This window comes from Coccinella septempunctata, chromosome 3 (genome assembly GCF_907165205.1).
Source record: "Coccinella septempunctata chromosome 3, icCocSept1.1, whole genome shotgun sequence".
NCBI lineage: Eukaryota > Metazoa > Arthropoda > Insecta > Coleoptera > Coccinellidae > Coccinella > Coccinella septempunctata.
The window spans coordinates 27,956,833-27,984,665 of record NC_058191.1 but is presented as its reverse complement, the minus strand read 5'-3'; the positions used below and the strand labels follow the sequence as shown (position 1 = coordinate 27,984,665).

Genomic DNA, 27,833 nt, shown 5'->3' with positions numbered 1-27,833 from the left:
CAAGATAGTATAAAGTGAATCTCTTAATTTCACTTTTCCCACAGTTAAACTGTTCTGAAAGAACTCATTCAATACAATAACGTTTTTCTTTCATTTCATGATGAAGGTCCTTCTAAACAATGAATAATAGTCTGTCTCCAACGTTTATTAAATTGAAAGCATTATTTATGAAACATCAGCGAAGTCGACATTTATAACCTACGCATTTCGATAACTCATCCAGAATCTTTTCTTTTTTCCCCCTTGATATAGGGAAGATGAGGTATTCTTGAGACAGCTGACAAGAAAGGTTAAGTGGAATTGATATAAGTTTTTTACTAGGTTTATTCACTGACCGAGGGTGTAGAGAACAGTAACATTTAGATGTTTTTCTACTGAGTGAGGCGAAGCGAGCAAGGGCGGTTTTTATGTGTTTCCTTTAATCTGTGTCTGTTTCTAATTCCCTTAGAACTCCTGTTCTAAGTTATCATAATCAGAGTAAGAGGCGTCATAATGAAGATATGATTAGAGGCGAGAACAAGAATGAGCAATTCAAAAAATGGAATTAATCGATAATGGACTATCTCCAGCAATTTCGAAGTAATATTGATTCAAGCTAAGGGAAATCTATAAAAAATGAACCCGGAAAGAATTATGAATTCCTGCATTATACGAAAACATGAAATTGTAAATTGTATAATATTGTGAAAATATAGAAAAAATCTCTAAAACTCTTCCGGTTCAAAAAAACTCAAGTCGAGAATCCTGGGAAAGATTATGAAAATCCAACAGAACACTAACTATTTGGCCAAGTAATATCAACAGCTTCAAAATCAACATTTCTAATTTTTGAAAATATAAATCTCAAGAAAAGTCGATTAGTGATGCTTCAGATATTAAAGTATTGAATACCTTTCGATACAATATCTAAATGTAGAGCAAATACTCGTAATATTCACCAACAGGAACTTAAGCAAAGTAACTGTAAACCAAATAAGACCTAAGAATTATGCCAAATAGCATTTTATCAGGATGAAGGAATGGAAAGCTTTTTGCAGTAGTCGAAGGCTATTCAAGGGGGGGTAGGATGTGTTATGCATAGGGATGCAAGAGATACATTGATATTTCAGAAACATCAATTTTTCGGTGGTAAAACATCCCTATTTACCACCCATGCAAACCAAAGATATGCATCAATGTTAGTCTAAATGATATTCTTTACATCGATATCCCGAGGTTTTGCCAGAGGTTGTTTGAGAATCATAAATGACGGACAGTAGAATTATACCCAACCCTATTAAACTATCTCCAAGAATTTCGGAACAAAACTTCACCAAAATATCTGATTATCGTTGAGTTGAAAGATGAATTGGAGAACAAAAACAGAGACCCTATTCAGGGTCGAATTAGACTTATTTTCTACCCTGCAATTTGTCGCCTTTTGAAATGAGTGGATAATAAAAAAAAACTTTTCCGTATTTATTTATCTATTTCATTGAGTAATTTTCACAACACGAGATAGTGGAAGACGTGGGTGATCTTATGTTCGAAAAAGATCCATCAAATAAATGAAAAACCATATTCCGATATTCATTTCATTCGATAATACCATTTGTGAGATTACTAAAAATAATTTTTTTATGGTTTTTCAACAGCCTGTATCTTTTAAACCGAGCCGATTCGGAGAGAATGGTGTAGGAAAACAGTGTTTCTTTTGACCTCAAGAATATACTGTATGACTCAAACACTCACCCTGTATAAAGACGAACATTTAGAGTGGGCACATCGGCAACTTAGCAAAGTTTTGTATTCGTTTTCAAGGTGTTCATACTTTATATAGTAGTAATATTAGTATATATAGTGAAACCTCGATATAACAAATCGGAAGGGAACAAGTGAAAATTCGTTATATCAAGTAATTCGTTAAAATAAGGTTTTTTATATTGAGGTGAGATTGGTCTAAAATTTGTTATTATATATCGAGGTTCCACTGTAGTTTTATTCAACTCAACATTACGTATTCGACTTGTTTTAGCGAACAACTTCTACTTATAAATGAGAACACATTTTTATCACATCTAGGTACATATTTTCTACTTAAAATTGCAGTCAATATGCTTGGGTTAATCCCGAACTTATTAGCTATGTCTAATTTTTTCATCTTAGGATTATTGTCAACATAATTAATGATGTTTCGCTTTTCTACGACTGATAAAGAACATCGTTTACGTTTCTCAGCCATTGCAACTAGACGAGCAGTAGGTACCTACTGTTTATACCTTACTTGCCATCAATCAACTTTGACTGTTTTACGAAAAAAACGTGTTGAAGCCTGTCGCAACTGAATCACATACTATGGGATTGAGGGTAATTTATTGGTGCGAACGTTATACAGAGGTTTTGAGTTGACATAATTCGTTAATTAGAGGTATTTACACTTTTCTTTGATAGTTGAAAATTCGTTATAATGAGGTTGTTCGTGAAAAATTTTCGTAATGTAAAGGTTAAATTTACATTGACTTTTATGGACAATTCAAGGGATTAGGAAAAAATTAGTTAAATCGAGGAAATCGTTATATTGAGGTTCGTTATATTAAGGTTGCACTGTAATTTCAAACTAAATATTTTTGATATTCATATTTACACGTGTTATCTAAGAATTCAGGAAAAGTATCAGAACAAAAATATGTGATGGATACAGAAAAAGTATAAATTCAGTTGAGCGATGCAGTATCAACTTCATCCCTTCTACTGCGGTCTCATTGAACAGGCGAAGCTACTCCAATTTTTATGGAAATTGAGGGGGATGCAGAGGACCAGCGAAGGGTTTCGCACTGCAGTGTGTTCGAGGAATCTCTCGCAAACCCCAACAGATATCTTATCTCACCCTGGAACAAAAAGTTAAATTTATACCTAACCTGTAGAGCACGAATGTAATTTCAGCAATTAGGTACACCATTTCTTTTCCCCATTTGCTAAACTGCTCTCGTTGAATATCCAACAATTCGATTTCAATCTTTCCGGTACACGTGTCTGTTGTGGGTGTATTCAACGTCTGAAACAGAAACCGCAATATCCCAGCAACATGACTTCTTATCCTTGACCCCCGCTAGAAATGAACGTCACGAAATCGTACGATTAGCTGGATGTTTCATTACCTACCTACGATTGCAGAATGAGAAAGCAAACACCCTGATCGATATTCTACAAAGCTCACAAGAGCGGGATTAGGTGCTAAATCGGCATGAAGACGTTGGGGAACAGGGATAGGACAATATCGATGGTACAAGGTCGACGTTCACAAAATTTATGTTTTCCATATCCGAACGACTGAAGGCAAACAAAAAATCTTAATACAATGTCTAGAATTTCGATATTCGTGTTTTGAATTGATAACTAGATACTATGAGTCTCATCTCAAATCAATGTATTTTATACATTTCAGTTTTTGATGCAGGGTGAATCAATTTTTAAATACCCACATGATGAAATAATAGGGAACACTCCTTCTGACGAAAATGATGTATTTTTTATGATTTAAAGAGTTTCGTTTCTATTGCACAAGTTGGCAACATCGACTGAAATATGTGTTGATAATAAAGGACAACAAATACACTATCTTGATGAGATAGACAAAGATGGCTGCCTATGGAGTCTGCGACGAACGAGGAAGGTCGTAAAATTTTATGAGATTTTTATGGCCGGTTGCTGTTGAGTTCGCGCCTTATGATGGCTATCAATCAACAGCTATTATTTTATAAGCAGGCCATTGTTCTTTATATGTTCTAGTAGGCGCTGTTGCCAAATCGTTAACTAAAAACGAAGCGATTTAAATTTTAAAACCTCATATTTGAATAATGATTTTAAATAGTTTCTGCGCTGCATTTGAAAGATTCATGAATGAAACTCATAATTATTCATGTTCAGGACAATCTGTCCTATTATTGCAAACCAACTTTTGGTCTTTCGGACAACCATTAAAGAACTGGTAGATAGTAAATAAAATAAAATATTTTGTGATAAAATGTTAGATAATATCAGTGAGAATATAACGGAATACAAATGAAATTCATTACTTTTATATAAATTTATATTATCGATCAGGGACTCTGAGGGCCTGATGTTGATCAAATAAAAGTTGATTCACCCATTTATACATTTCAGTATTTGTTGCGGTATCACCCAGTAACTACTCGAGATTATCAAAAGATCAATTTTCAACTGAAGGATGAAGTCTGTTGATTCTGAAATGTCACTTTCTGTTGAGAAATTTTTTTTTTTAAATTGTTATTTCTCCACCCTACACATTATATCTCTCTAAATATGAATCAATTGAATGAAAAATCGAAACTTATTCTGATTTTGAATTTTCGTAATTCTAAAATAATATGAACTTTCTTCTAACTCGGCAACTTCTCACGATACATCAAAAACATCGAGACTTTTTGTTCATCCCCATTGGGAATGAACGTGAAAACATGCCAACTTCCAACGATCCACTTTCAAGGGATAGTCCTCAGCTCTGAAGGTCAAAGGTGGCTTTTCATCCGCCACATTATAGTGGGGTGGTTCGGACGTTGTAATTTACCGAGACCATATTATAAAATTCATAATAACTGTGAATTAATAAAATCTACAGCTCGTATCTTTAAACTACCTGCGGCCTATGGTGGTTGCGAAAATATACACACAAAAGGACCGGACTAATAAAGTCAAGCGGAGGATTTTGAGTTTTATGAAGCCTTTGAACATTCTAACAGAGGATCAAATTTATACAGGCTTGGGCGTAAGTCTGTAATAAAATTAATATCTCCTCAACCAATTACTCAAAATGGAAACCATGAAACCCATCAATTGATTTTCAATTACCCTCATTTTCTGGCAACCGAATTGAGTGTTTTTCTTCAACCCCATAGAGAAATGTTTGGCTAGTTGGAAAGCTCACGGAAAATGAGAAATACAAAAGTCTCTTAAGAAATAATAAAATAAATATTTGAGGGGCATGTAAGTGAAAGGGTTCAAGTGCAAACATTTTAAAAAACGACCCAAGTGCACAATATCACATTTAAAAGATATCCTAAATCAAAAATCATTTTATCTTTGAACTCTATTTTCATCTGTACAAAATCAAGGTATTGATAAAGGTAGGTATAATTTTCCTAGACTTTTTAAATGCAAGTTAAAGCCAATCATTTCAGAAGTACAGGGTGGGCAAAATTCATTGTCTACTGAGGGGATCTCGAGAACTATAGCATCTAGAAAAAAACGGACACATTCGCTAAGACCTTTTTTCCTGACTAATCCATATCTGAAAACAGAGCCATCCTATCATTTCAAAATTTTGAGTTATAAAGATAAATTGGGATTTTGACGATTTCGAAAAGTTCTCATAACTTTTTTGTTTCAGATCGGACACTTGAACCTTCTTAGGCACTTTTATAGGTAGAATCTACTGACAAACATTTTTTTTCGAATTCAAAGATTACAAATTCAATTAAAATTTGCATTTCAAAAACGAAAGTTCGCCTCTACTAATGATTCGAAGTGAAAAAATATTTTGACATCGTCAGTGGATTCTACGTAAAAAAGTGCCTGTGGAAGGTTCAAGGTTCAGATCTACAACTTCAAATATAAAAAGGTTATGAGAACTTTTTTTTTTCTGCTAATAGCTGACAAACGAAAAATCGTAGGAGGCTACGATTTTCACACCATTTTTTTTTTCTCATTGTTTTCTTCTAGCTGCTATAGTTCTCGAGATCCCCTGAGTAGACAACGAATTTTGCCCACTCTGTACAGAAAATGTAGTTGAACCCTTTTGCTACCTAGCCCCTAAATAAAAAAAAAAGAATAAAATCCAGGGGATCCACCTTGTAGGTAGATTCACCTATATCAGCCGATTGTGAAAATACAAAATAAAACATGATAAAATGATTTTCATAAATACCGAGGCCTAAAAAGTATTCTAAACATAAAAAAGGTCGTTCTGGGGTTTGTTTAAAGATGCTTAAGTCGATTTTTGTATACAAAAGCTCCAATTGTATTGAAAATATTGACTAGAATTCCACTAAAACGGACCAAAATATCAAAGTCGAACAAGTACGTAGGCATTTTTTATGCAGTAAAGGCGATTCATTCATATGAATCGAGCAATTTTACCATTGCTCACAAAGGGTGATAAATATGCTCTGCCTCACCCTTTGTGAGCAATGGTAAAATTGTTGACAAATTCTTATTATCATTGAGTATTAACATTGCAGTGGGAGTGGAAATATTCTCATTTTGCAAATTTCAATAATTTTAGTGGCTGTTTAAGAAGGAGGTTCACAAAATGTTAATGACAATTGAAAATGTAATAATTAGACTGACTGTCAATTTCCGAATTTCATTATAATTGTTAGTATGGAGCGCAAAAGAATGATTATAATAATAATATAATAGTAAAGGGCCTTTATTATGTACTCTATGAATACAATAATGAGGCGAAGTTTAGCCTAGAGCTATTCTACTCAACCTCTGTCCATAGCGATCATTTACAAGGACCAAACTTGATGGAATTCAGAAGTGAAATCATCAACTTGAAGGGACAAAATTTTTTACCATTTATTACTCAATTTTTTATCATTTCTTTTATATACTGTGTTTATTGCTCAAATCAAATAACTATGGTTCTTTTCCTTGTTATTATGAGGTCATTATTTGTTGATTTTTTTCCGTAGCTGACAGCAGTTTTCTACTGGCCAACGCACAAATCGTAGACTTCCCCATCGTGTACTGCAACGAGTCCTTTTGCAAGATTTCTGGCTACAACAGGGCGGAAGTGATGCAAAAGTCCTGCAGATGCACCTTCATGTATGGGGAACTGACAGACAAGGAAACAATCGACAGGATAGATCAGGTTTTGGAGCACCAGCTGTACGATCAGTTCGAGATTCTTTTATACAAGAAAAATAGTGAGTACCAAATGTTTTTTTCACTTTGACTAATAATTTAAATCTCCGAAATGATTTATCAAGTTTCGAATTTAGAAATTATGAATTGATGAAGCATCACAGCAAAGAGAAACAGTGAGCGTTTGAAATTTCTCGCACATTTACGATCATCAAATTGATAATTTTCTGTCAAATGCATTTTTGCAATAGACGAAAATGTAAGTACCAGTAACACAACATTCGAAAGTTGAGTCCAATTGAAAATCAATGGAATATTTTTTATTTATCTGCGCGCGATATTATATTTTTCACACGATAACAGTGTGCAAAACATTTCTTAATTGTATTCCCCCAGTAATTGCCTTCCTAAAAAGGATTTTGTATTCATTTTAAATCTTATATTTAAACATGACAAAAGTGTTTCAGTCAACACAAGAAGGCACAGTTGATACTTCATGTAGCGAAACATTTGTTCAACTAGGTATGAATTATTTAAGTGTTAACTGAATAAAAACTGCTGCAAATTTACACTTACTCAGGTATATTTCTAGTGATCACGAACTAAACATTTTTGAGCCATATTTTGGAGATACATCCAGTTATGTGGAGATATTATACCAATAATTTTGGTTCGTGAGGGTCGTTATTATAACGAAAATAATTGAAAAATAAGGGTTTTTCGTTTCTTGATTACTTTGTACGTAAATGCTCACAGAAAAATTCTGGATTAGACTGAATCGGATGAGAAAACCATTCGAATTTAATATAGAAATGTAGGGAGAGAATGGGCATTTTGAGTAACTGCAATCATCATACACTCTTATCAAGTGATGTTTCGTGATGGCTCACTGGAATATAATTCAGCAAAATTCAGAATGACCTAGCAGAACTGTGAATTTACACCTGTATAAGAGGTTTTGAGCTACAGTTTTTCCATCAATTTCAAATTCTCTGTAAATTTAAAGCTTCGTTTAGTTCTACTAAAGGAACGAGTTTTATTATGAAACCCCCAGTTAACTACTAGCGACCACATACAAACTACCAGTGGGTTTCACAAAGCTTGAATTGTCCGATCAACGATAAGATGAAGAAAAATAGATGGAGAACCATTAAATGGGCATATGAATAACCCAATTTGATGTCAGAATGATATTTTGACTATTCATAACTGAATTATAAATACATTGAATTTAAGGAGTTGATATTTCAAAAGCTGTGTATCCACAATATGCTGAATCTGAATCTGACTGATAAACGAAAATGAGAAAAAAAATCAATGGTTATTCGATCATAAGGTATATATTTCTTAATTCATTCATGAATTCACACAAAATGTAACAAAAATAATATTTCCAGAATGCTATGATTAAATTTTTTTCTGATCATGTCAGAGTCTGGTTGAACCAGAAGAACTCAATGTGTTGGTTTGTGAAATACTCATTCGATTGATTGGTCTTCACTTCTCAGACATTCATTTCGATTCAAATCACAGTAAAGCAATACAAATTTCATTCATAACATAAATCTTCATTCACACAAAAATGATTTATGTGTATGTGGTATAACTTCTTTTCATCAGGTAACCATAGGTATTTCATTCCTGCTCATATAGTCCATTTGACACAGAGATAGGCTTCGTACAAAATGCAGTTAATAAGGAGTTGGCTAGTTCAATGTAAAATCCAAAAACTGACTGACTGATTCATTGATCATTGATTTCTAATGCATAGTAGAACTTTCCCTTTATACGTTATACTTTGTACTATTATACAGTGTTTTTTATTAAGGCCTTCGTCCGGTAATGCTCTGTTTTGAAAATACAGGGCGTTGAAAGTATTCCAAATAAATAACGAATTATGTACTCGATATTGTCGAAAAGGCTCGAAATATTTGATCGAGATTTGGTAAAAATGGGTTACCAACGATTTTTCATAGAACAGGGGTTCCCAACCTTTTCTTGGCCAGGGACCTCTTTTAAATTATTCTTGTTAGCAGAGACCACCTGTAATAAACGTGAAATAAATCTGAGAATTTTATGGAGCTCGATGCAGCCGTTCGGTCTTGACGATTATTTAATTTATTCCATTTTTTCATAAATTTTTCGATAGTCACATTTCGAGTGGATTATCTCTCAATAACAATAACCGTAGATGGAAATGTGATACATATTCTGAAAGAGCAACTCTTCTAGTAATAAATCTGAAAATTTTATGGAGCTCGATGCAACCGTTCGGTCTTGACGATTATTTGATTGATTCCATCTTTTTGGAAATTTTTACGTATAATCACATTTGTAGTTTGCAAATAAAAGCTCCAAGGTTATCTTCAAAAATGAATATATTTGCGACGTTCTCAAATTTTTCAGCAAGTATGTGTTGAGTGTGCTACTGATTCTTATCACTAACGCCATCTATTAAACAGTTTGGTCTGAGAGCAGCGGCTAAATCTTGAATAAAAAACTGTAAATCATTCGCGGACCATATTTTGGCTTCTGCGGAGCACTGGTGGTCCACGGACCACTAGTTGGGAACCACTGTCATAGAGTAAGGACAAGGCAATGCCAAAGAATTTTCCTAACATTTGCGGAAAGTGCTTTTTGCCCGGAGAGTGTTATCATTTGAATCCTTATCAAAATGGAATAAAATTCTGTATACAACACTTCTTCTTCTTCAAACTTCAAAAATAGGCATAATTCCCTGTTTCTTCTTCGTCACCATGCCTAGTCTGGTCTCAAGTGTCACTCCATCGCTTCCTCGGTCGTCCGACACTTCTGCGACCCAAAGGTGATTTGTCGCGGGCAATTTTTACAATTCGTGTGTCGTCCATTCGATTGATATGTTGATTCCATTCGACCTTCCTATCCAGTATCCAGCTGTTAACATCCTTTATCCTGCATGTTTCCCTGATAGCTTCACTGCGTTCTCGGTCTAGCAATGTTTTTCCAACAATTCTTCTGAGTACCCTCATTTCTGCCGTTTCCAGTAATCGTTTTGTCTTCGATGTGTCCGGTCGAGTTTCAGCAGTATAAGTCATTATTGGTCTTATTGTTGCCTTATATATTCTTGATTTCGTTTCTGTTAAAATATGTTTATTACGCCAGATTGAGTTATTGAGGCAAGCTGCTATTCTAGAGGCTTTGTTGGTTTGCTCTTGGACCTCGGCTTCAACGTCTCCATATCCTGATATTTCTATACCGAGATATTTGAATTTCATGACTTGTTCAACTATTTTATCATCAACAACCAGCTTACAACGTGTTGGAATTTTTGCCGTTGTCATGCATTTTGTTTTGGATATTGATATCACCATATTCAACGTTTTAGCCGTCTGATTGAACATATGAAGAAGCCGCTGTAGGTCATCTTCGCTCTCTGCGACCAGGACCGCATCATCGGCGTAACATAAGATCTTGATCTCTTTATCGCCCATTTTGTATCCCCTCAGTTTACGTATTTTCTGTATTATCACGTCCATGATGATGTTGAAAAGAAGTGGGCTTAGAGAGTCCCCCTGTCTAATTCCTTTTCCAACTGGTATTGCCTGGGTTAGCTCATTATTTATTCTGACATTGATTTTGTTTGCCTCATATATATTCTCAATGGTTTTTATCAAGTTGTGAGGGATCTGTCTGGCATGGAGAAGATGTATGATGTCCTCAAGTTTAACCCGATCGAACGCTTTTTCCAGATCTACGAAACATAAATATGCTGGTTTATTATATTCGATGGACTTTTCCATTATCTGCCTGATGATGAAGACCGCATCGGTGCATGATCTCCCTGATCTAAACCCCTGTTGCTCATCTGATAGCGTACCTAATCAGCCGGTTGATCTGATTGGTTATGATCTTCGTTGTTAGTTTCAATGTAGTGCAGAGAAGGTTAATGCATCTGTAGTTAGTTGGAAGTTTTTTGTCACCCTTCTTAAACATTGGGATTGTGATACTCGTCCGCCATTCATCCGGGATTTTATGACTGGAGATGACCTTCCGGATCAAACAGGTTAGTTGACGTGTGAGGCTTGGTCCGCCATATTTGAGTAATTCATTCGTTATACCATCTATTCCCGGACTCTTCCTATTCTTCATTTTTCTGATAGCATCTTCCACGTCGGATTCATTTATTTCAATGTCCTCATTCGTTGTTATTTCTGGTATTCTATTTTCAGTCCTAGGACTGTCTGCTTTATACATTTCGGTGAGGTATTGGATCCATGTTTCTTGTTTGATCTTACTTGATTCATTCAATTCTCTGATTTCTTTTCTTTGGTTCCGAATGAATCGCCACATTTGCTTCTGCAGACCGTAAAAATCATCTTCCATCTTCTTTGAAAATTTTTCCCAGTGACTATTTTTTGTTTGTCTGACCAAGGCTGTTGTTTCATTTCGTACACGTTTGTAGTGTTCGTAAGATTCTGCGGTTTTTGAGGATCTATATTTAAGGTAGGCTATCTTCTTTTCCCTACATTTAGCCTTGACTTCTTGGCAAAACCATGGTGTCTTACTTACATTGTTGGTATCACGTTTTACTACACGCTTGCCTAAAGCTTCGTTAGCAGCGTCCTTGATATTTTGTTGAATTTTTACCCAGCATGCGTCTACGTCATCTGAATTGTTTACGGGGTTTGTGTCTATCTTTTCCCTAAGCCTTTCTTGGTATAACTTCCTTATGGACAGATCCCACAAGGAATCGATATTGATTTTCTCTATTTGCTTTGTCGAATGCTTATATTTCTTGGGTGTTAGTTTTATTTTAATTTTTCCTAGCAGTAATTTATGATCACTTCCTATGTTAGCTGAATTAAGAGTTCTAACCTCGAGGATCTGACCTGGATGTATGGGTCTATTGGTGACTATATAATCTATCACAGAGGCATGACCTCTGGTATTAGTGAATGTGTATACAACACGTGAGTTATAAATGTTTACTTATTCGGGTTCGTGGGTTAAACTTTCTTCTAATGAATAAAAATTCATTAAACTCACTTGTTGTATAAAAAACTATTTTTCACCAAAATCTAATCAATCGTTACTCTCAACTTATCCAACTATTCAGGAGAATCGCGTTACCGAAAACGTGATCCGGGACGCAATCTCATTCAATTTCACGCTTACCCTACCTTCATACGTCATCCGGCCTATAGCATTTGGCCTATTAACCAGCCAAAACATAATGCTGGCAGATAATCGATTTTACCTGTGTAAGTTTTGATTCAGTTTCATTTCATTAACCCGATAGAGGCTCGCTTACGGAAAAAGGGCTATCCTCATCGGATTTTATAACCGGCAGGAGGAAACAGTTGGATATTACACCTTTGTTTGTCCTTCTTGCTCGTTTGTTCGAGGTAAAAGAAATGTGAGCCGAAATTTTCGGATGACATTTCTGACCAGTAAAAAAGCTGTTTGTTTTTGTAATGGAAAGGCTCCGTGTACAAGGTGCGATATGTGCTGACAAGAGTTACAAGTGGAGTTAATTAAACCGGAAAAATTGCAGACAATATTCATTAGTGGAATTGATGCTTTATGCTTTGTTTGTTTTTTACCCCTGTTGTTGTTTACTCACGAAGCGTTATCAAAAGCATTAAAATGTTTATTACTTCAGTTTTTATGGTTTTAACAATTTTATGTAATGGGGACGTGAAAGGATATTCGGAGCGAAGAAAACAATTCAGTGAATATATTGAATATATAGTTAGTTGAAAAGTTATGCAAATAATTCATATCTTCTGTTACCGTCTTGCTTATGGAAATCCGCAACTTTTCATGAATAATTGAGGAATTTATTCATGCAGATGGAACTTTAGGATCTCAGTAGAGTCCCATGTGCTTTGAATGCCTACGACCTTGTGCAGCTTACCTAGTGACATCTGGGCAGATACCAGGTGGCAAAGGTTACTAAAAATAAGTGTTACTTAAGTTATTTTCACATGGCTGATTTTTATATATGTTTTAAAGAATATCATTCTGTTATATTATAAGTGACAGACACTTTCTATGGGCCAAAACTCTTGCCAGACGCTTTGCTGCACAAAAAATAAATGAACTTTACTTATTTACACATGCCTGATATTGAAATATGTCATTGAAATAACTACAAAAAAGTTATATTTCATCATTCAGACAAATAGTAGTGTGAACGCGAGAGCATTATGCATGCGTTTCAGAGTGAGTGAGACTATGGTAGCTTGGTTCCCTTTCACAATATGTTTGGGGCCCCTTCACTGTATACTATCATTGAGTATTAATACTCAATGATACTATACATTGCGCGTATGGCACATACACCATACACATGCCTAAGAGTATCAACTCTTGCACATACACAGCACATACTTATTCCCAATAAACTAACTGACTGCATTCATAGTCCCTTGTTAATTCTGATACAATGGGGTAGTATTTTCTTTCGAATAGTTAATGGACATGCATGACTCCTATTAAAAGTATAATTCTTTTGTATTTTCGTAGATGATGCCAGGTTTTGCACAAATCGATTTCAGTACAGTACAGTCTCGATTATTCGAAATAATGTGGACCAACGTGATTTCGGATAATCGAAATTTCGGTAAATCCAAATTTTTTTGGAAAATAGGGGTTTAGGATGACTACATCATAAGAAAAGAAGAGAGGAAAATAAGTAAAGTTCATTTATTTTTTGTGCAGCTTCAAAGCGTCTGGCAAGAGTTTTGGCCCATGGAAAGTGTCTGTCACTTATAATATAACTTCAGAATAATATTCTTCAAAACATATATAATATAAAAATCAGCCTTGTGAAAATAAGTTAAGTAACACTTATTTTTAGTTACCTTTGCCACCTGGTATCTGCCCAGGTGTCACTGGGCAAGCTCCACAAGTTCGCAAGTTTTCAAAGCACATGAGACTCTACTGAGATCCTAAAGTTTCATCTGTGTGAAAATTAGTTATGTCTGGTCGCTCTGGGATCTTGGACTAATGGTACATGGTCTTCATAAATGATTGTAATATCGCAGTTAGACTTGAATTACTCTTTGTTGCTTTTTACTTATAGCCCAGGCAAATTAGGTCGAAAAAGAACTGTGCTACCTAAAAATTGCTTACAAGCTGGAAATGGTTTCAAAAGACGAACGGCTTCTCAAATATGGGGAAGTTGAAGTTTGCGAAAGTTTTCTGCAAGGGTTGGACTTTTGGGAGCCAAGAAACCTAGGAATTTTCGGAGAAGAGTGTATCACAAAGTTTGTTCCCAATTTTTCATAAAAGAGGAAGTAACTTTTTGAATGACATGCAAATCGTTGAAATCGTATAAATGGTTCAGCAACAATCGATCTCCAAAATTCGGATGTTTTTTCCTACTCCTCCAAGTGAGTGCATTATGACAGGAACCCATTCATCAGTATCGGTAATTTCTGACGAGACACAATGCTCAAGAAACGCTTCTTATTGAATGAAATGAATAAGAAGAGATAGCTTTGCTGACTGAGAGATTATGTTGTCAGGGCATCCGCTTCAAACGGGTCACTTAGGACGCTGACCGTTTAATTGTGAAATCAGCAGGAGAGGTCAGTAGTGCAGAAAGCAAAGTTCTAATTGCCAGGAAGGATATAAACTTGCTGGTCATCCTCACAGCCCATGTACTGGATTAGTTCTTGGATTCAGAACCTATCAACAATGTTTTTTTAATGAAGCTAGGGAACGGAAAGCAGAACATATGTGTTTACAGTCCGAACGGCTGTAAGTGGTCAGAAATCAAATATTATTTTTTCCTGCCTTCACTAAAAGCAACAAGACTTAAGCCTAAAAGCCTATTTGGGCAGGGAAATTCAAAAAGACATTCAAAAGAAGCCTAGACTTCCAGAAAACTCTCTCTATTTGCATGGACCACAACGCCACTGATCCCGGGCAAAATTCGTTGCTTCTGTCTACTCAGGTACCAGTAACAAAAGACTGAACAACATTCGTCTGCGAGTGGTCTCTATCCAATGACCACTGACCTGCTTTCAGCCCCAGAAGATCTAGTGAACAACGTCTTTTGCACTTGCAGGAAGAGTTATTCACCAGCATGTTCCTGCAAGAAAGCTGCCTTAAAATGTTCAGCGATATGTTCATATTGGAAGTGCTATACCTGCTATTCTCCTCAAGACCAAAAGGATTCTGGTGACGAAGAATTTGATATTCTGGAAAAGGATTTGATTTACAAATCTGACGAGAAGCTCGACGTCAATAAAGTTGTAGATGACGTAAAATCTTCTTCTTGTCCCTGCACATCTGAGCCCTCTGCTCAGAAACGTTCAAGAATGCACATCTGAATAATGTTTGTATTATTATATTGTACTCATATTCGAATACTGTTACTATATTTTCATATGAATGTGCTCAAGGCATAACCTAAAATCATTTAAGGAGTCCTAATTTTGGCCTAACCACTTAGACGATTCTTCTACTAAAGAAGTGAGAATTTTTTGTGGCGATGTTCTTTTCTGACTGAAAATTGCAAGAAAAACAAAAAAGACGAAAAATTTCGTGGTTTCTTCGTCCCCAAATGTTAAAACCTGGCAGAAAATTGTATTGTCGTAAACTCCACTTTATCCATATTTTAGATGTCCTCCATCGATTGAAATCATTTTGAGCTTGTTAGCAATTTTTAGGAACCAAAAAATCCTTAATTTGCCTAGCCTAGGGAATCAAAAATCATAGAATTTCTACAAACATTACCCCAACTTCTATGTTACATTAATTTATAAAGACCTTGTGTTATGCCCTCACTAAAATAAGATACTTGCAGTCTTATCCTTGTCTCTGGTGTTAAAAATTATGGTTACTGCGGTTCATCTAGTGATGAATATTCGCTTTCGAATGCTGCATTCTCTTCGAATTCCTTTTTCGAGAGGGAGCTGAAAACATCGAACCCTTAAGTTTTCAACGACCTAGTTTGCCATTTCTTATCTTCTCTGGTTCCTATAATTTATCATGGGAAGTATCTGGTTGGAGTCCATTAGCAATGCGGACACACTCATTTATTTCGTTCATTTCACATTATCTGGGGATGTTCCGAAAAATGATTTGCGTACGAGATCGTCATTTTTCTATTAGTACAGAAAACCACTAATCAAATGACCTTATATTGGATATTGATTCTGATTGTCGTTTGTACCGTTTCATCAAACAATATTTTTATTTCTATGTAACGAACGTGGTTCAAAAATTTAATCATCGTGTAATAGAATGATGCTAATGGCCGAAAGGGTTGGATTTGGATAGGATATTCAAATTCTTGTCAAATCAATTTTTATTTGAGAATCGTCGAAGTTTTGATGCGAAGTATTGCAGAGATTTTTTACCCTTTTATGATTTTTAAAACTATCACTAATTGATACTCCATTACCCCAAATTCCATTCCTATTGTTTCCTATAGAAGATATTCAATACACACAATGTTATCCCCAAATTCAGAAGCAGAAACTTGGAAAAAAATTCGCTTGGAATAAAAAAAATATATGAAAGATATCATTAAATTTAGTTGAAGTATGTGCCACCTACTTGTACACCTACAAGTAGGCTACTTGAATGAATGAAGTGTATAAAATATAAAGAGAAGACAGGAGTGCTTTAATTTTTTTGTATTTTTTCTCCTACGAAGCCCCCCCTACGGTGATATGTGTCTCCAAATGGTACTCCAATAATTCAGTTTTTTTTTGTGATAACTTAAGAACGATTCAACCGATTCTGGTGGTTTTTTGAATTTGGGGGATAGAAAGGCTCAGCATTAATTTTGGCATAACTACCGTATTCAGGCAGTCGAAATGAGTAGAAATAATATCGACTAATCATAGCAAAATATTTGTATAATAATCGTTTTAATGTGATTATTTCGTAAATTTGGATTGTTTATGATAGTTGGGGAGCCGACGATGCTAAATCGTGATTTAATTGAGCGTAGTGGAGACCTAGTAGATTTTGAAGATTAGATGGAAAAAACATTCTCAAAGATGTAAAAGAAAAACGTCAGGTGTACATTACTCGATCGTTTCAGATTAAGATATTGTTATTGTCTCTGATAATAAATTCACGTTAATCTGACAGTTTGCGTGGTGGGGCTGGCCGTACGGAAGAGTTGAAAATGGTAAAAAAATATTTTTTTCCAGCGTGTCAGATTTTTAGGGGATATGTTAATTGGACCCAAAGGAAGCTACCTTTCAAGAGACTGAAAAAAATCGTTATTTGTACATACTCGAGTGTGTCAGATTTTCATACAAATGGTTAATCTCGTTGTTGTAGACGTGCTGACCCATTGACCTGACACTAATCAGGGGAGAGTTTCTTAATCTTACAATTTGAATCGTTTCTGTATTCATTATGAAAGTTGTAGATAATAAGATTCTTAACAACTTTTGTCTGAAGCAATTTTATATATTCTTAACCGTTTTCGAGTTAGAGGGCGATAAGTTAGAGGAGCTTAGCCATACAGGTGAAATGCCAACGTCAATGTAGAAACCCAGTGTAATGTACCTACAATCTACATTCAACGCCATATATCTCAAAAACGTTCAAGCGTAGAAAAAATTGATTTATACATAATTTGTAGAAAATGTTATGCTCTACAACTTCTATAACGAATGCGATAATTCAAAAATTATTGTTTCCGCTTGCTGAAACTGTCAAATTATATTTTTTTCTGTTATTCTTGAATCATTAGCTTCAAAATAAGAAAAGAAGCCACCGCCCTCGGGAATGTACACTTAACGTTTTTTTTTGCAAGTTTGGCGCCCTCCCACACATTTTCGTCACGCTTAAATTGTCAGATTAAGAGAATATATACTTTTCACCAAACAATTAACCACATATATCTTAATCTGACACGCTGGAGTAGGTACAATGATCTTTTTTTTTACTATTCTGATAGGCTATCCTATAGACAATTTTTATACATCAAGCAACATAACATGTGTATGAGAAAAAAGTTTTAGTAGAGGTTAGTGTCAGGGTACCATACATTTTTGGCGTATATGCTACAAAAGCTAAGGGAAAACAGAGAACAGTTGAAATTGTTTACAGCATAAGCTAACTATTCATACTGAAGGACGCTTCTTCAATGGAAAATTATTTCTTTATTATCTCTTCATCTCGAAATCATATCTGAACGAAAAAAGAAAGGAGAACAAGAAAGAGCCAGTAAATAATATATTTTTATAAAATTTTACTGACTTGACCATGAAATAAAGATAAATACTTACTCAATACTTTTAAATGTACAATAAATTAATAAATAAATGTATATTGAAATGAATGAATATCCTTTCATGGACTTGTCCTCCAGATGTATTGTGAGGAGCATCAAATTTTTATATCAATTTGTGAGATCTATCACTTTTGCTCTTTCTTTTTTCTTTGTTTCGAACAGCCTCCTGAATGAAGATTCTTCTGCTCTTCAGGTGTTTGAGAATCATCTCCCACAGATTTATATCTGTGGGAGATGGTTATCTGTATCTGTTATTCGAAGAATAACAACACAAGGCCCTATTCACATTTTACGATTACCATCTGCCGATAGTGCTTTCTAATTTTATTTTATATTATTTGTTGTTTGAAACTTATCCATGAGTTATATGAGATATTCGGAAAAAAATAGATCATATGGGTTGTTTTTGAAGTAATGTGCATTATTTCTTCCTAATTCAATACCTCATAACCTTTTCATTATATTTTTGCGTTCCTAGCTGCCTTCAAAGTTCATTAAAATCTTCAAAAAAGGCACATATCCAAGAAATTTCGAAGACGTTAAACCGTTGTCACGATCATAAAAGGGGCTCTCCTGAATTTCTCCAGTAAACAGGAATTATAGCGCAAGCTCCCATTGAGTTTTCATTGCCGGATAGTAATTTATTGGCGATATTTCAGTCCCAGAATAAAATCTGGTCTGGCTGGAGGCAGGCGGCTATGTTCGTGTATTTTTTCATGCAATACGAAGGGTCTTCGGCGAATCGTCATGAATTTTCCACATCCTCATCCGACGTATTGCCATAAAACGAGTTAATTTACATTTTGATTCGTTTTTACTTCAATTCTTAATATTTCGCTTCCGAGAGGCATGGTAAACCAACTATTAAATTTACCCATCCGCGTTTTTGATGGTCCGCTCGAAATGAGGCGTAATTAAGGATTCTGAAAGAACACAGTTCGTTTATTTTATTCCCCTTTGGCTGGAGTCGGACAGAGTTGAAGAACTCGGGACTTCAATTAAGATTATGATATTTCTTCAGATTGAGAGAATTGACTCGGGCGACTTGCGGTCGGGATTAAAAATTGAGAGAGTCTTCTTCACGTAAATTATAATTGTTTTCATTTTTCGGTTTTACTTGTTCAGGTTTTGCGATTCTCGGAAATGAAATCTCCATTCAGTTTTATAAAATCAGTTAGTTGGCCGCGTGGAATGATTGTCTTATGTTCCTGGTACTGGAACGGAGACACATGAAATGTCTTCAATGTCAAAACGACTTTGCCACAACTATTTACCAACTTCTATTTTTAAACGCGACAAAAATGCCGAAATTTGTATTATTTTTAATTCGAATCTGAATGACTTAGGTATATTTTAGCAACGAGTTTCCACAATCAGGAAGATTTTGTGAGTGAAGAGGATGACAAAGAATTCTCTTTTATTGGGAGACCTAAAATGATGATACCTGTTGAGGATTTTACTTTTAGATAGATCTGCAAGAAGAAATTTGGAATTATAATTTGTAAAGCAACGCTTATTATATGTCAATAATTTTATTTTGTTCCATAACGAAAATAAATATATTTAAACACGGATCTTTTGTACTCTCCACTCAGAAAATGAATAAGAAACCTCTTAAATCAGTTTATCTAAGTATATAAACTTCAATTATCACATCTTTTCGAATCCATTTGTTCACTTTGTGAGAAATATTTAATTACCGAGACCTTTATAAAGATAGGACAATAACTTTGATATAAAACACAAAAATGTTTTGACAACCGTCATAACTTCACATTTTCGTCCTATACACAGTGTGGAATGTGTCGCATAACTAGAGAAGATGCTCAAAGTTTTGAGCGTTAATTTCTAGACATTTATTTATACGTCTCAGGAATGCTTCGTGCGTTGCTGTTCTTATTTCATCGGGAGGAAGAGATCTACAAAAGTGTTTAAAAACCAAATTGAGTTTCAAAACTATGAATCTAAAGATCTAAACAAACCTGAACGCATTTCTGACTCGTTCTATGCAGTCCTCTTTATCAGTTATCAAGGAGTTAAATCGGCAGAACGTGGTGGCCAAAGATGTGGACCATTGTTCGCCAACCATCGATCTTCAAATAGCCTGTAGAGGATATTTGACACATTGAGTGAATTGTGTGGAGGCGCGCCATCTTGTTGATACCATAAGTCATTATGGTTCTGTACTAGCGGCTCAATTATTTGAGTCAATATGTGAGAATATCTATCTCCTAAGGGAGAACATTCTTTAAATAATGCAAACATGTGTAGTGTTCTATCTTACCAGTTCCCATCATAAATGTGAACATCGAGAATTGCATTATTTTTGATGGCGTAAAAAACATTGAAGCTCCAGGTCTCTTGAAAGTTCCATTGTCTGAAGTGGTGGTTGTTCTCTTCATCCCAATAATGACTGTTATGCCTATTGAAAGAACCATTCTTTGTGAATTTAGATTCATCTGTCCAAATTATACAGTCCAGAAAGTTTTCATTCTCTTTAAATCTAATTATCATAGCTACGCAAAACTCTGTTCTCCTGACGAAATCAGTTTCCTTCAAATGCTGTACCCTATTGAATTTATATGGGTGCATTTTATGTTTTTTTAATATTCTCCAAACACTCGATTGAGATAATCCCAGATCAATCTCGGCATCTTTGAGAGAATTTTCAGGATTCACACGAAAATATGCAAGAACTGTAATTTCGTGGTTCTCATCTTCTACTACACTTTTTTTTCTGTGTATAGTTTTCTTAACGAAAGATCCGACATTTCTCAAGTTTGTCATGGTTCTGTTAATGGTATCTTTCGTTGGTCTGGGTCGGTCAGGAAACCTCTCAATGAACAGTCGAATCGTTCTATCTACAACTTTATTACATTCTCCATGAAGTAGAATGAGATTTAAATAATCTTCATTGGAAAAATTAGGCATAGTGATCGATTTTATAACTTAATACGAATTATCACCAAATTAATAGTAAACACAAAATGCTACTGAATAAAAAGGAATTTGGCAGATGTAATTAATGATATCTATCATTGAAAAAAAAAATGTAAAACATGGTAAGTTTTTGCATATGGTTCATAAGGAATTATTTATTTATCACTGGAGAGAAAACCGATGGCCGATTAGTTGAAATAAAGAGGTTTCCGATACAAATTCGAATCAAAATTCGCCAACTATTCAGGAACAACCTGTAACTTTTTTCTCTTGCATATTAGGGTAGTAAAATCTAAAACATGGTTTAAGTAACAGTTCCTGAAAATTTCATCTTTTTGGCGTGAAGGAAAAAGAAATAGCTGAAAATTCAAGACGAAAAACAGTTTTTTGTGAATAACTCAGAAAATATCCACTTTAGGGCAAAGGGTGTGATGCATACACTCACATTATTTTTTAACGTAGATTCAATATCTGCCATAAAAAAATGGGGTTCTAATTTGAAAAAATTGATTTTTCACGATTTTGTCATCCCTAACTTTGAAAACGATTTTTTCACCCCCTTTATCATGAATCGCGATTTCGATTTTTAAAGTGGATACATCAATCTTACATCTTGAAAAATCCCAAAAATGAAAATTTTCCATCCAAAAACCTCGAAGTTATTCTTGTTTCAGCGGAGCTCTATTTTCGATTTTTTTTTCGAATTTTCCCGCTCAGAGAGAATTTTCCAACCAAAACTGAAAAATGTTACATCAAAATAACTTGAAATTTTCTAAGGAATCCATTTCTGCAATAAAATAATGGTGTTCTAATTTGAAAAACGGAAGTTGACGTCATTTCCGGAAAAACCGGAGGTGCTCATGCCTTGAAAATATTTTAGATTTCATCAGCATCGTGAAATACTTATAAGTGCTGAATTTCATGAAAATACGTTCAGTAGTTTCTCGTATAAATATGGGTGAGGTTCCTCGTGAAAGACCCTGTATATTTACAATTACTGTTATTTGGTGAAAAGAAGGTTGACGTGTTTAGTTAAATTGAGGACATATTCTTCAACTATCTCTCGTATGGTTTGGATAATTAATATGTTGCTCGAGTGGAACTTATTTGAATAATTGCTGAAAATATAACGGAGATACTCCCCTAAATCAAGTTTTTTTCATTTGGGATTTACTCCGAACAATTATGTACATGAAGAAGTATAAATCGGGTTTATTTCATTTGCTTCAATATTGGAGTTCGAGAACTTGACGGTGTACAAGTAGAGTTCACATATAAATCATCTTCTTCCGCTAATCCAAAGCCGGCATGACAATGAATTTTGATGAAATCTCGATATAATAATCATTATAAATGATAAAGACGACCTAGATATCCACTTTTTTTTCGTGCCAAGTTGCTACACATCAAACCATGAATTTTCCTACAGTAATATCTGAATATAAGAAGAAATGGATATTTAGGCAAACATATCCATTTGGGGAAAACAAGGGAATGAAGAATTGCAGTAAGTGAATGCGGACAACGAACGAAATGAATGGATAATGCAAGACTTTCTGGATATTCAGCCAAAATATTGGCTTTTATATACATGAGGAAAGAGAAAAGAGGAGAGAAACCCTTTGCGGCAACTCACATGATAAGCTTCAAGTTTCTGTGCCATCATTTTCTAACATTCTTATCTGGATAAAGTTAGTTTGGAAACTTTCATGAGTCTATTCATGTCGGTGAGAGAAAGGCTCTTTCATCCCTTTGTTTTGATATATGTGTAATCAGAAAGCTATCCGACCACTTAGTTTCGACTATTCGTTTCGGAAAAATAATATTACGTATTTGCGTGCGTAAAACTAAGATTTCTCAAAAATCACAGCGTTACAGAAAATTTAGGTATATTTATTTTAGTAGCTGTAGGCTACGTAACCTTTCAATCGTGATTCCGATCTTTCTATTAAATTTTTATACAAAAAACTGATATTGTTTATTACCTGTAATGTGCTTCTGCTGACTCTGACGCATGAGGTCTATTTGTTCCTCCGTTAGTGTCAACAAGAAGTGACATTATGATTTCATGATCAAACCATAAAAAAGTTCAGACGTTCTTAGAAAAATGTATACTTGTGCAGACTGCATTTTTGTGTGCGGAGACACCTTGGACACTTGTTAGAAAAATAGCTATTGTTGAGCTGAATAGAAATAAAAGACGATATATAAAATTGTATTATTTAAATTTGTATTCTTCTTTTATTGAATCGAAAATGAATCTCTACTAAGTGAAGAAATTCTCAGTTAAATGAAGATCAATTAAATGGACAATTCATGACATTAAATGTTGAGCTATTACCTAGTATCCTGTGAATAAATAAAAAAAATTATAATGAAAATTTCATGACGCCAACAACACTTTTGTGTGGCTTAGTTTGTGTTTGGGGAGGCATTTGTTGTAATGGGCGCACAGATCTAATTTTTTTCATTAACGCAACCATGACAGCGCCAGCGGTAAGGTATCGTTATTCATCAACTTCAATTCAATCTTCATTCTTAAATTTTTTGTGTGAATTCATGAAATCAAAGAGTTCTGAATTTTACTCTAAATGCTAGTGAAATAACCAAAAATTTCGTAGCAATATTAAAGACACGTTATAAATAATATAACGAAAAAATAAGATTTTTTGGAAGGGACATACAACATACTCCTTTGGTCTAGCAAATTTACTTTCCGAGAATCCTGCAGCTGACATGCCTTTGTCAACCTATTTTTTCCTTTTCGGAAAAAACCTGTAAATTCTATTTTCAGCAACCATAGGGCTGTACAAAATCTCGCTGAAATATCATTTTGACAGCTTAAGAAATTAAGAGCAATTGATCAGATTTTATTTTATTTTTATTCAAATTTCTGGTCTGTTTGTGGTTAATTTTAAAAATTCTCCACTTACATCATTGTTGAAAACAAAAATTCTGGTACAAATTGTTGGTTGAAAATGACTCAATAGGGCAATCTTAGATCTTAGATGCAGGTGAGGTGGAAAAGCCTTTAATGAAAGACAAAATTTGTAAGAGATATATCGAATAGTGCTTCCACCCCAGAATAGAAAATAACGACTAATATTGACCTATATATGTCCTTCTATTTTGAGATGAAGCTTAAGTTGAAAGCAGAAACAAGCCATTCTCGAGTTGGATCCCCACATGAGGTTCAACATTTAATTCGCAACTTTTTTTGAAAATTTGGAGATTTAATTTAAACCATCTGTAAGTTACAATGGTATTCAAATTTGGGTAGTGATTGTGACAGAAAATGTTTGCTTTCTTCTTGAAAAATCACATCCGCCATAAGTACCATCTTAATCTACTAGGACCATACATGTCGTACATTACTGTACGACATTGGCAGCATTTAAATGAAACCCAGCTCTCAGATATGCCCTCAACTTCCTTTATAGTTAGGAGGATACTTTTATATCATTATGAATAGGATTTGGAGATCAGAACAAACATGAACACATTCGAGATAGTTCTAGTTCTAGTTCTAATCCAAAAACAGTGTTTCATTTACTGAACACAGTTTCAGGAGAAAATTTTTCTTGTCATTAGGCTTTTTGATTAAAAAAATTATGTTCTACCTACCATTGGTGTATATATTCATTGAAAATTTTCAATCAATTTTCAATCTACTCAAACATTACCTACATTGGTGAGATACAAAAATTTTGTGAATTATTATTTGAGTTTCTCACTTATGACACATAATAATAACAACTGAAAATGTACGAGAAAGGCCACATATAATAATATATAATATAATTAATTTATATTATTAATATATATACGATATAGTGTATTGTATAACTGAGACTTCATGGGTTACAAAATGATGAGTAGTGATAGTGCTGTGTGTTTGTATATTTACTCTATGAGTTATTTATTAAAATCGTCGTAGTAATTATTTTTGAGTTACCAACTTATAGTTCAGTCAACATATCCTAATTAATTCTGAACTGTGAGCATGACACAAAGTACAAACTAACAAAATTGCACTGAATAACACATGAATAGATTGAACAATTACAACATTCAAATTTGAAAATTTGTGAATATCTTTTTTGTAACTTGTATATGTGTTTGTCTTCGCCCGCATCGCGCATGATTTGTATAGAAAACAAAGGTATGTAGCTCTACAGGACATTTCTTAGTATGGGAATGACTATCGCCTACAGATTGTGATGATTTTTGTCGATGTTCGATGTGCTTATAGTTTATTATGAATATTTTCTGTACGAAGGAGCGGTGCTTCAAATTCTCTGTCGTATGGTATATTTTTCCATGGGCACTTAGGATATAGTAATTGAACTGTTTCTTTGTCAATTTGGATTTTAATGTTGTTTTTGTAAAATAGTTTTCATTTGAATGTTTAAACTTTTGCAACAACTAATTCCTTTTATTTCAATTCATCTTGACTATACAGGTAATGCGAATTTAACGTTAATATGGATAGGCCCAATTGTATTTTCATATTTTGAACTCAAGATTGTCGACCTGAATTATATTTACGTTGAACCTAGACTATCTATATTTAATTCTTTTTTCTTTCCACTTATAGAAGACATATGTCTGTAATTTTTATTACTGACACACAAATCCCGATTTGACAAAAATATCAATCTACTTTCGAGTATACTTAGTATATTATAAATAATTCATATAGTTTTTCAAGTGCCCATGGAATACTCATTACAAAATACTTGAAGCTTGATTTTTGACGTTGTTCGGTGTTCTCTGTCTGCTTCGTGTTCGTTGGTTTGGGGTGTCCATTCTGACCAGAAATCTCTAAATTGATATAAAAAGCCATTATGCCTCTAAATATATTTGTGATTTTTATTTCGACAAGTGACTACTTAGTGTAGTTAGATGAACAGGTGTTTTAGTAGAAGCTCTAACATTGTTTTATTTTTTTACTTTCCTTACAGGGATTCATTTCGACAAGATAATTTCTCTTTATGTTTGTCAATTTAGAAAGAGTGAAATGACCTAGTTGGTCCATCATGGTGTTAGTTTCTATGATACCTGAAGATTCACCTAATGAATGGAGGTCACTTTAAGTAAAAAAACAAACTTTGGATAATAAAAATATCAAAATCGCTCTAGTAATGGTCAATATACGACTTCAAACATTGAACTTTAGAATTGCATGTCAGTCGAGCCAGTCAGCTAGTCATATACCAGAAATTATACTCCAACATTTCAAATATTGAAATTTCCAAGAAAACACTACACTATAAATATTATTATCAATAATATGAGATGAAGTGGATGCCAAGAAATGGACACTCCAATCAATATCGTTGTAACTGCATGATTGACACTTTTAGTTGAGGAAAGGTTACAACAATTAGAAAATTTTGTTTGAGTGATGTTTCCATCTAACAGAAAGGATTATGAAATAAAATCGATAACACGTTACAACGCGTTAATTACCGGAGATGACAGTTAAATTGTTTAAAATGCTTCAAACAAACGTACCAAGTGTTTCTGCATGAGGAACATTTACTACTTCCATTCCACATATTATACGAATATGTAATATGTGTAACGTTATGAAAACATTTCATGAGCAGAATAAAAAATAAAAACATGAACTCACAACTGTGCGAAGTAACTGATTAAGATTTTATTTTTCAACAGGTATTCCTGAAGGTATGTAATATTACAGCGCTATTTTAAGTGAAATGAACTTCTATCTCTCTGTCTCTATTCTGGCTTTGTAGAATGGGTCTCTATCTATCTCTATCATTATCTTCAATCTATATTCCTGCTTAATTTAGTCGCATCTATGAATCTGAATAAACCTTAAAAATCAGAAAGCAGTACCATTTCTCGGTTCCAAAGTTAAATTAATATGCCAGAACTGGACACCACCCTGGCAGAGGGTCTTATGATGTGGTAAAATACATGTGGAATCAAACCCCTGAATTTTTTGAATAATAAATTTATTGATTTATCTCTAAAACAAAATATGAATTCATCCTTCTGTTCTTATAATGATAGATTGGCTGAAATATGTTTTGCGAAATCGCATATAAAATCATGGGTATTCTCTGCATCGATACTTTTAATGGGTGTCCAGTTTTTTTTTTCATCAGGTGAATCGAAATCATACGTTTATTCAAGAAACTTTTATCATGCTCCTTTTTCTGCCTTATTCATTTCTTATTTACAGGCATGAAAGCTTGTTCTCCTTAACTCTAATTAAGAACAATATGCTTCAGTAGATCGAAACTTGCTGATAAAATCTCTTCCTCTCAACTTCTTGCATAACAATTATCACGAATGAAAAACGCATATTTCATACACACAATAATAAACGTTATCAATCAAAATGAAGCCAACGATAAAATTACATCATGAAAAATATTCAGAAATTATTAAACATGATATATTTCAAATAAGAAATAAGTATAACAGAGGAAAAAACTAGAAAAAGTCTTCAATAGAGATAAACTAAAAAATTGAAAATTATCCTTTTTATAAAAAAACTTCACTATGGAGAGCTCAGTAGTGCTCAATCTAGAAATATTGGGAACCATTCAATGGAATCACAACAGCAACTACAGGGGAAATATTAATTCAAAGTGATGTACCGACCTACTGAAATTGTATAGTGCAAGAAAGAACTATATTCTTGGAAGATAGATCTTCTATATATCTGATCTGATCATAAAATTCCCAATATAATAGGTTTATTGAGATCTCAAGCAAAATTCACGTAGTATTAAATGGA

General features: G+C 34.1%; 1 protein-coding gene across 4 annotated transcripts in view; it reads left to right on the top strand.

The window, feature by feature from the left end:
- Nucleotides 1–27,833, top strand: part of LOC123309999 (potassium voltage-gated channel protein eag) — an 85,643-nt gene that overhangs the window by 19,667 nt on the left and 38,143 nt on the right. For 2 of the 4 annotated variants that reach the window (XM_044893350.1, XM_044893347.1), the window contains exon 2: nt 6,696–6,929. In XM_044893350.1, the coding sequence (XP_044749285.1) occupies nt 6,696–6,929 (234 nt within the window). Of the gene's footprint in view, nt 1–6,695; nt 6,930–25,211; nt 25,221–26,737; nt 26,750–27,833 lie in introns of all 4 variants that reach the window. The other 2 variants (XM_044893348.1, XM_044893349.1) reach the window with 2 other exon arrangements.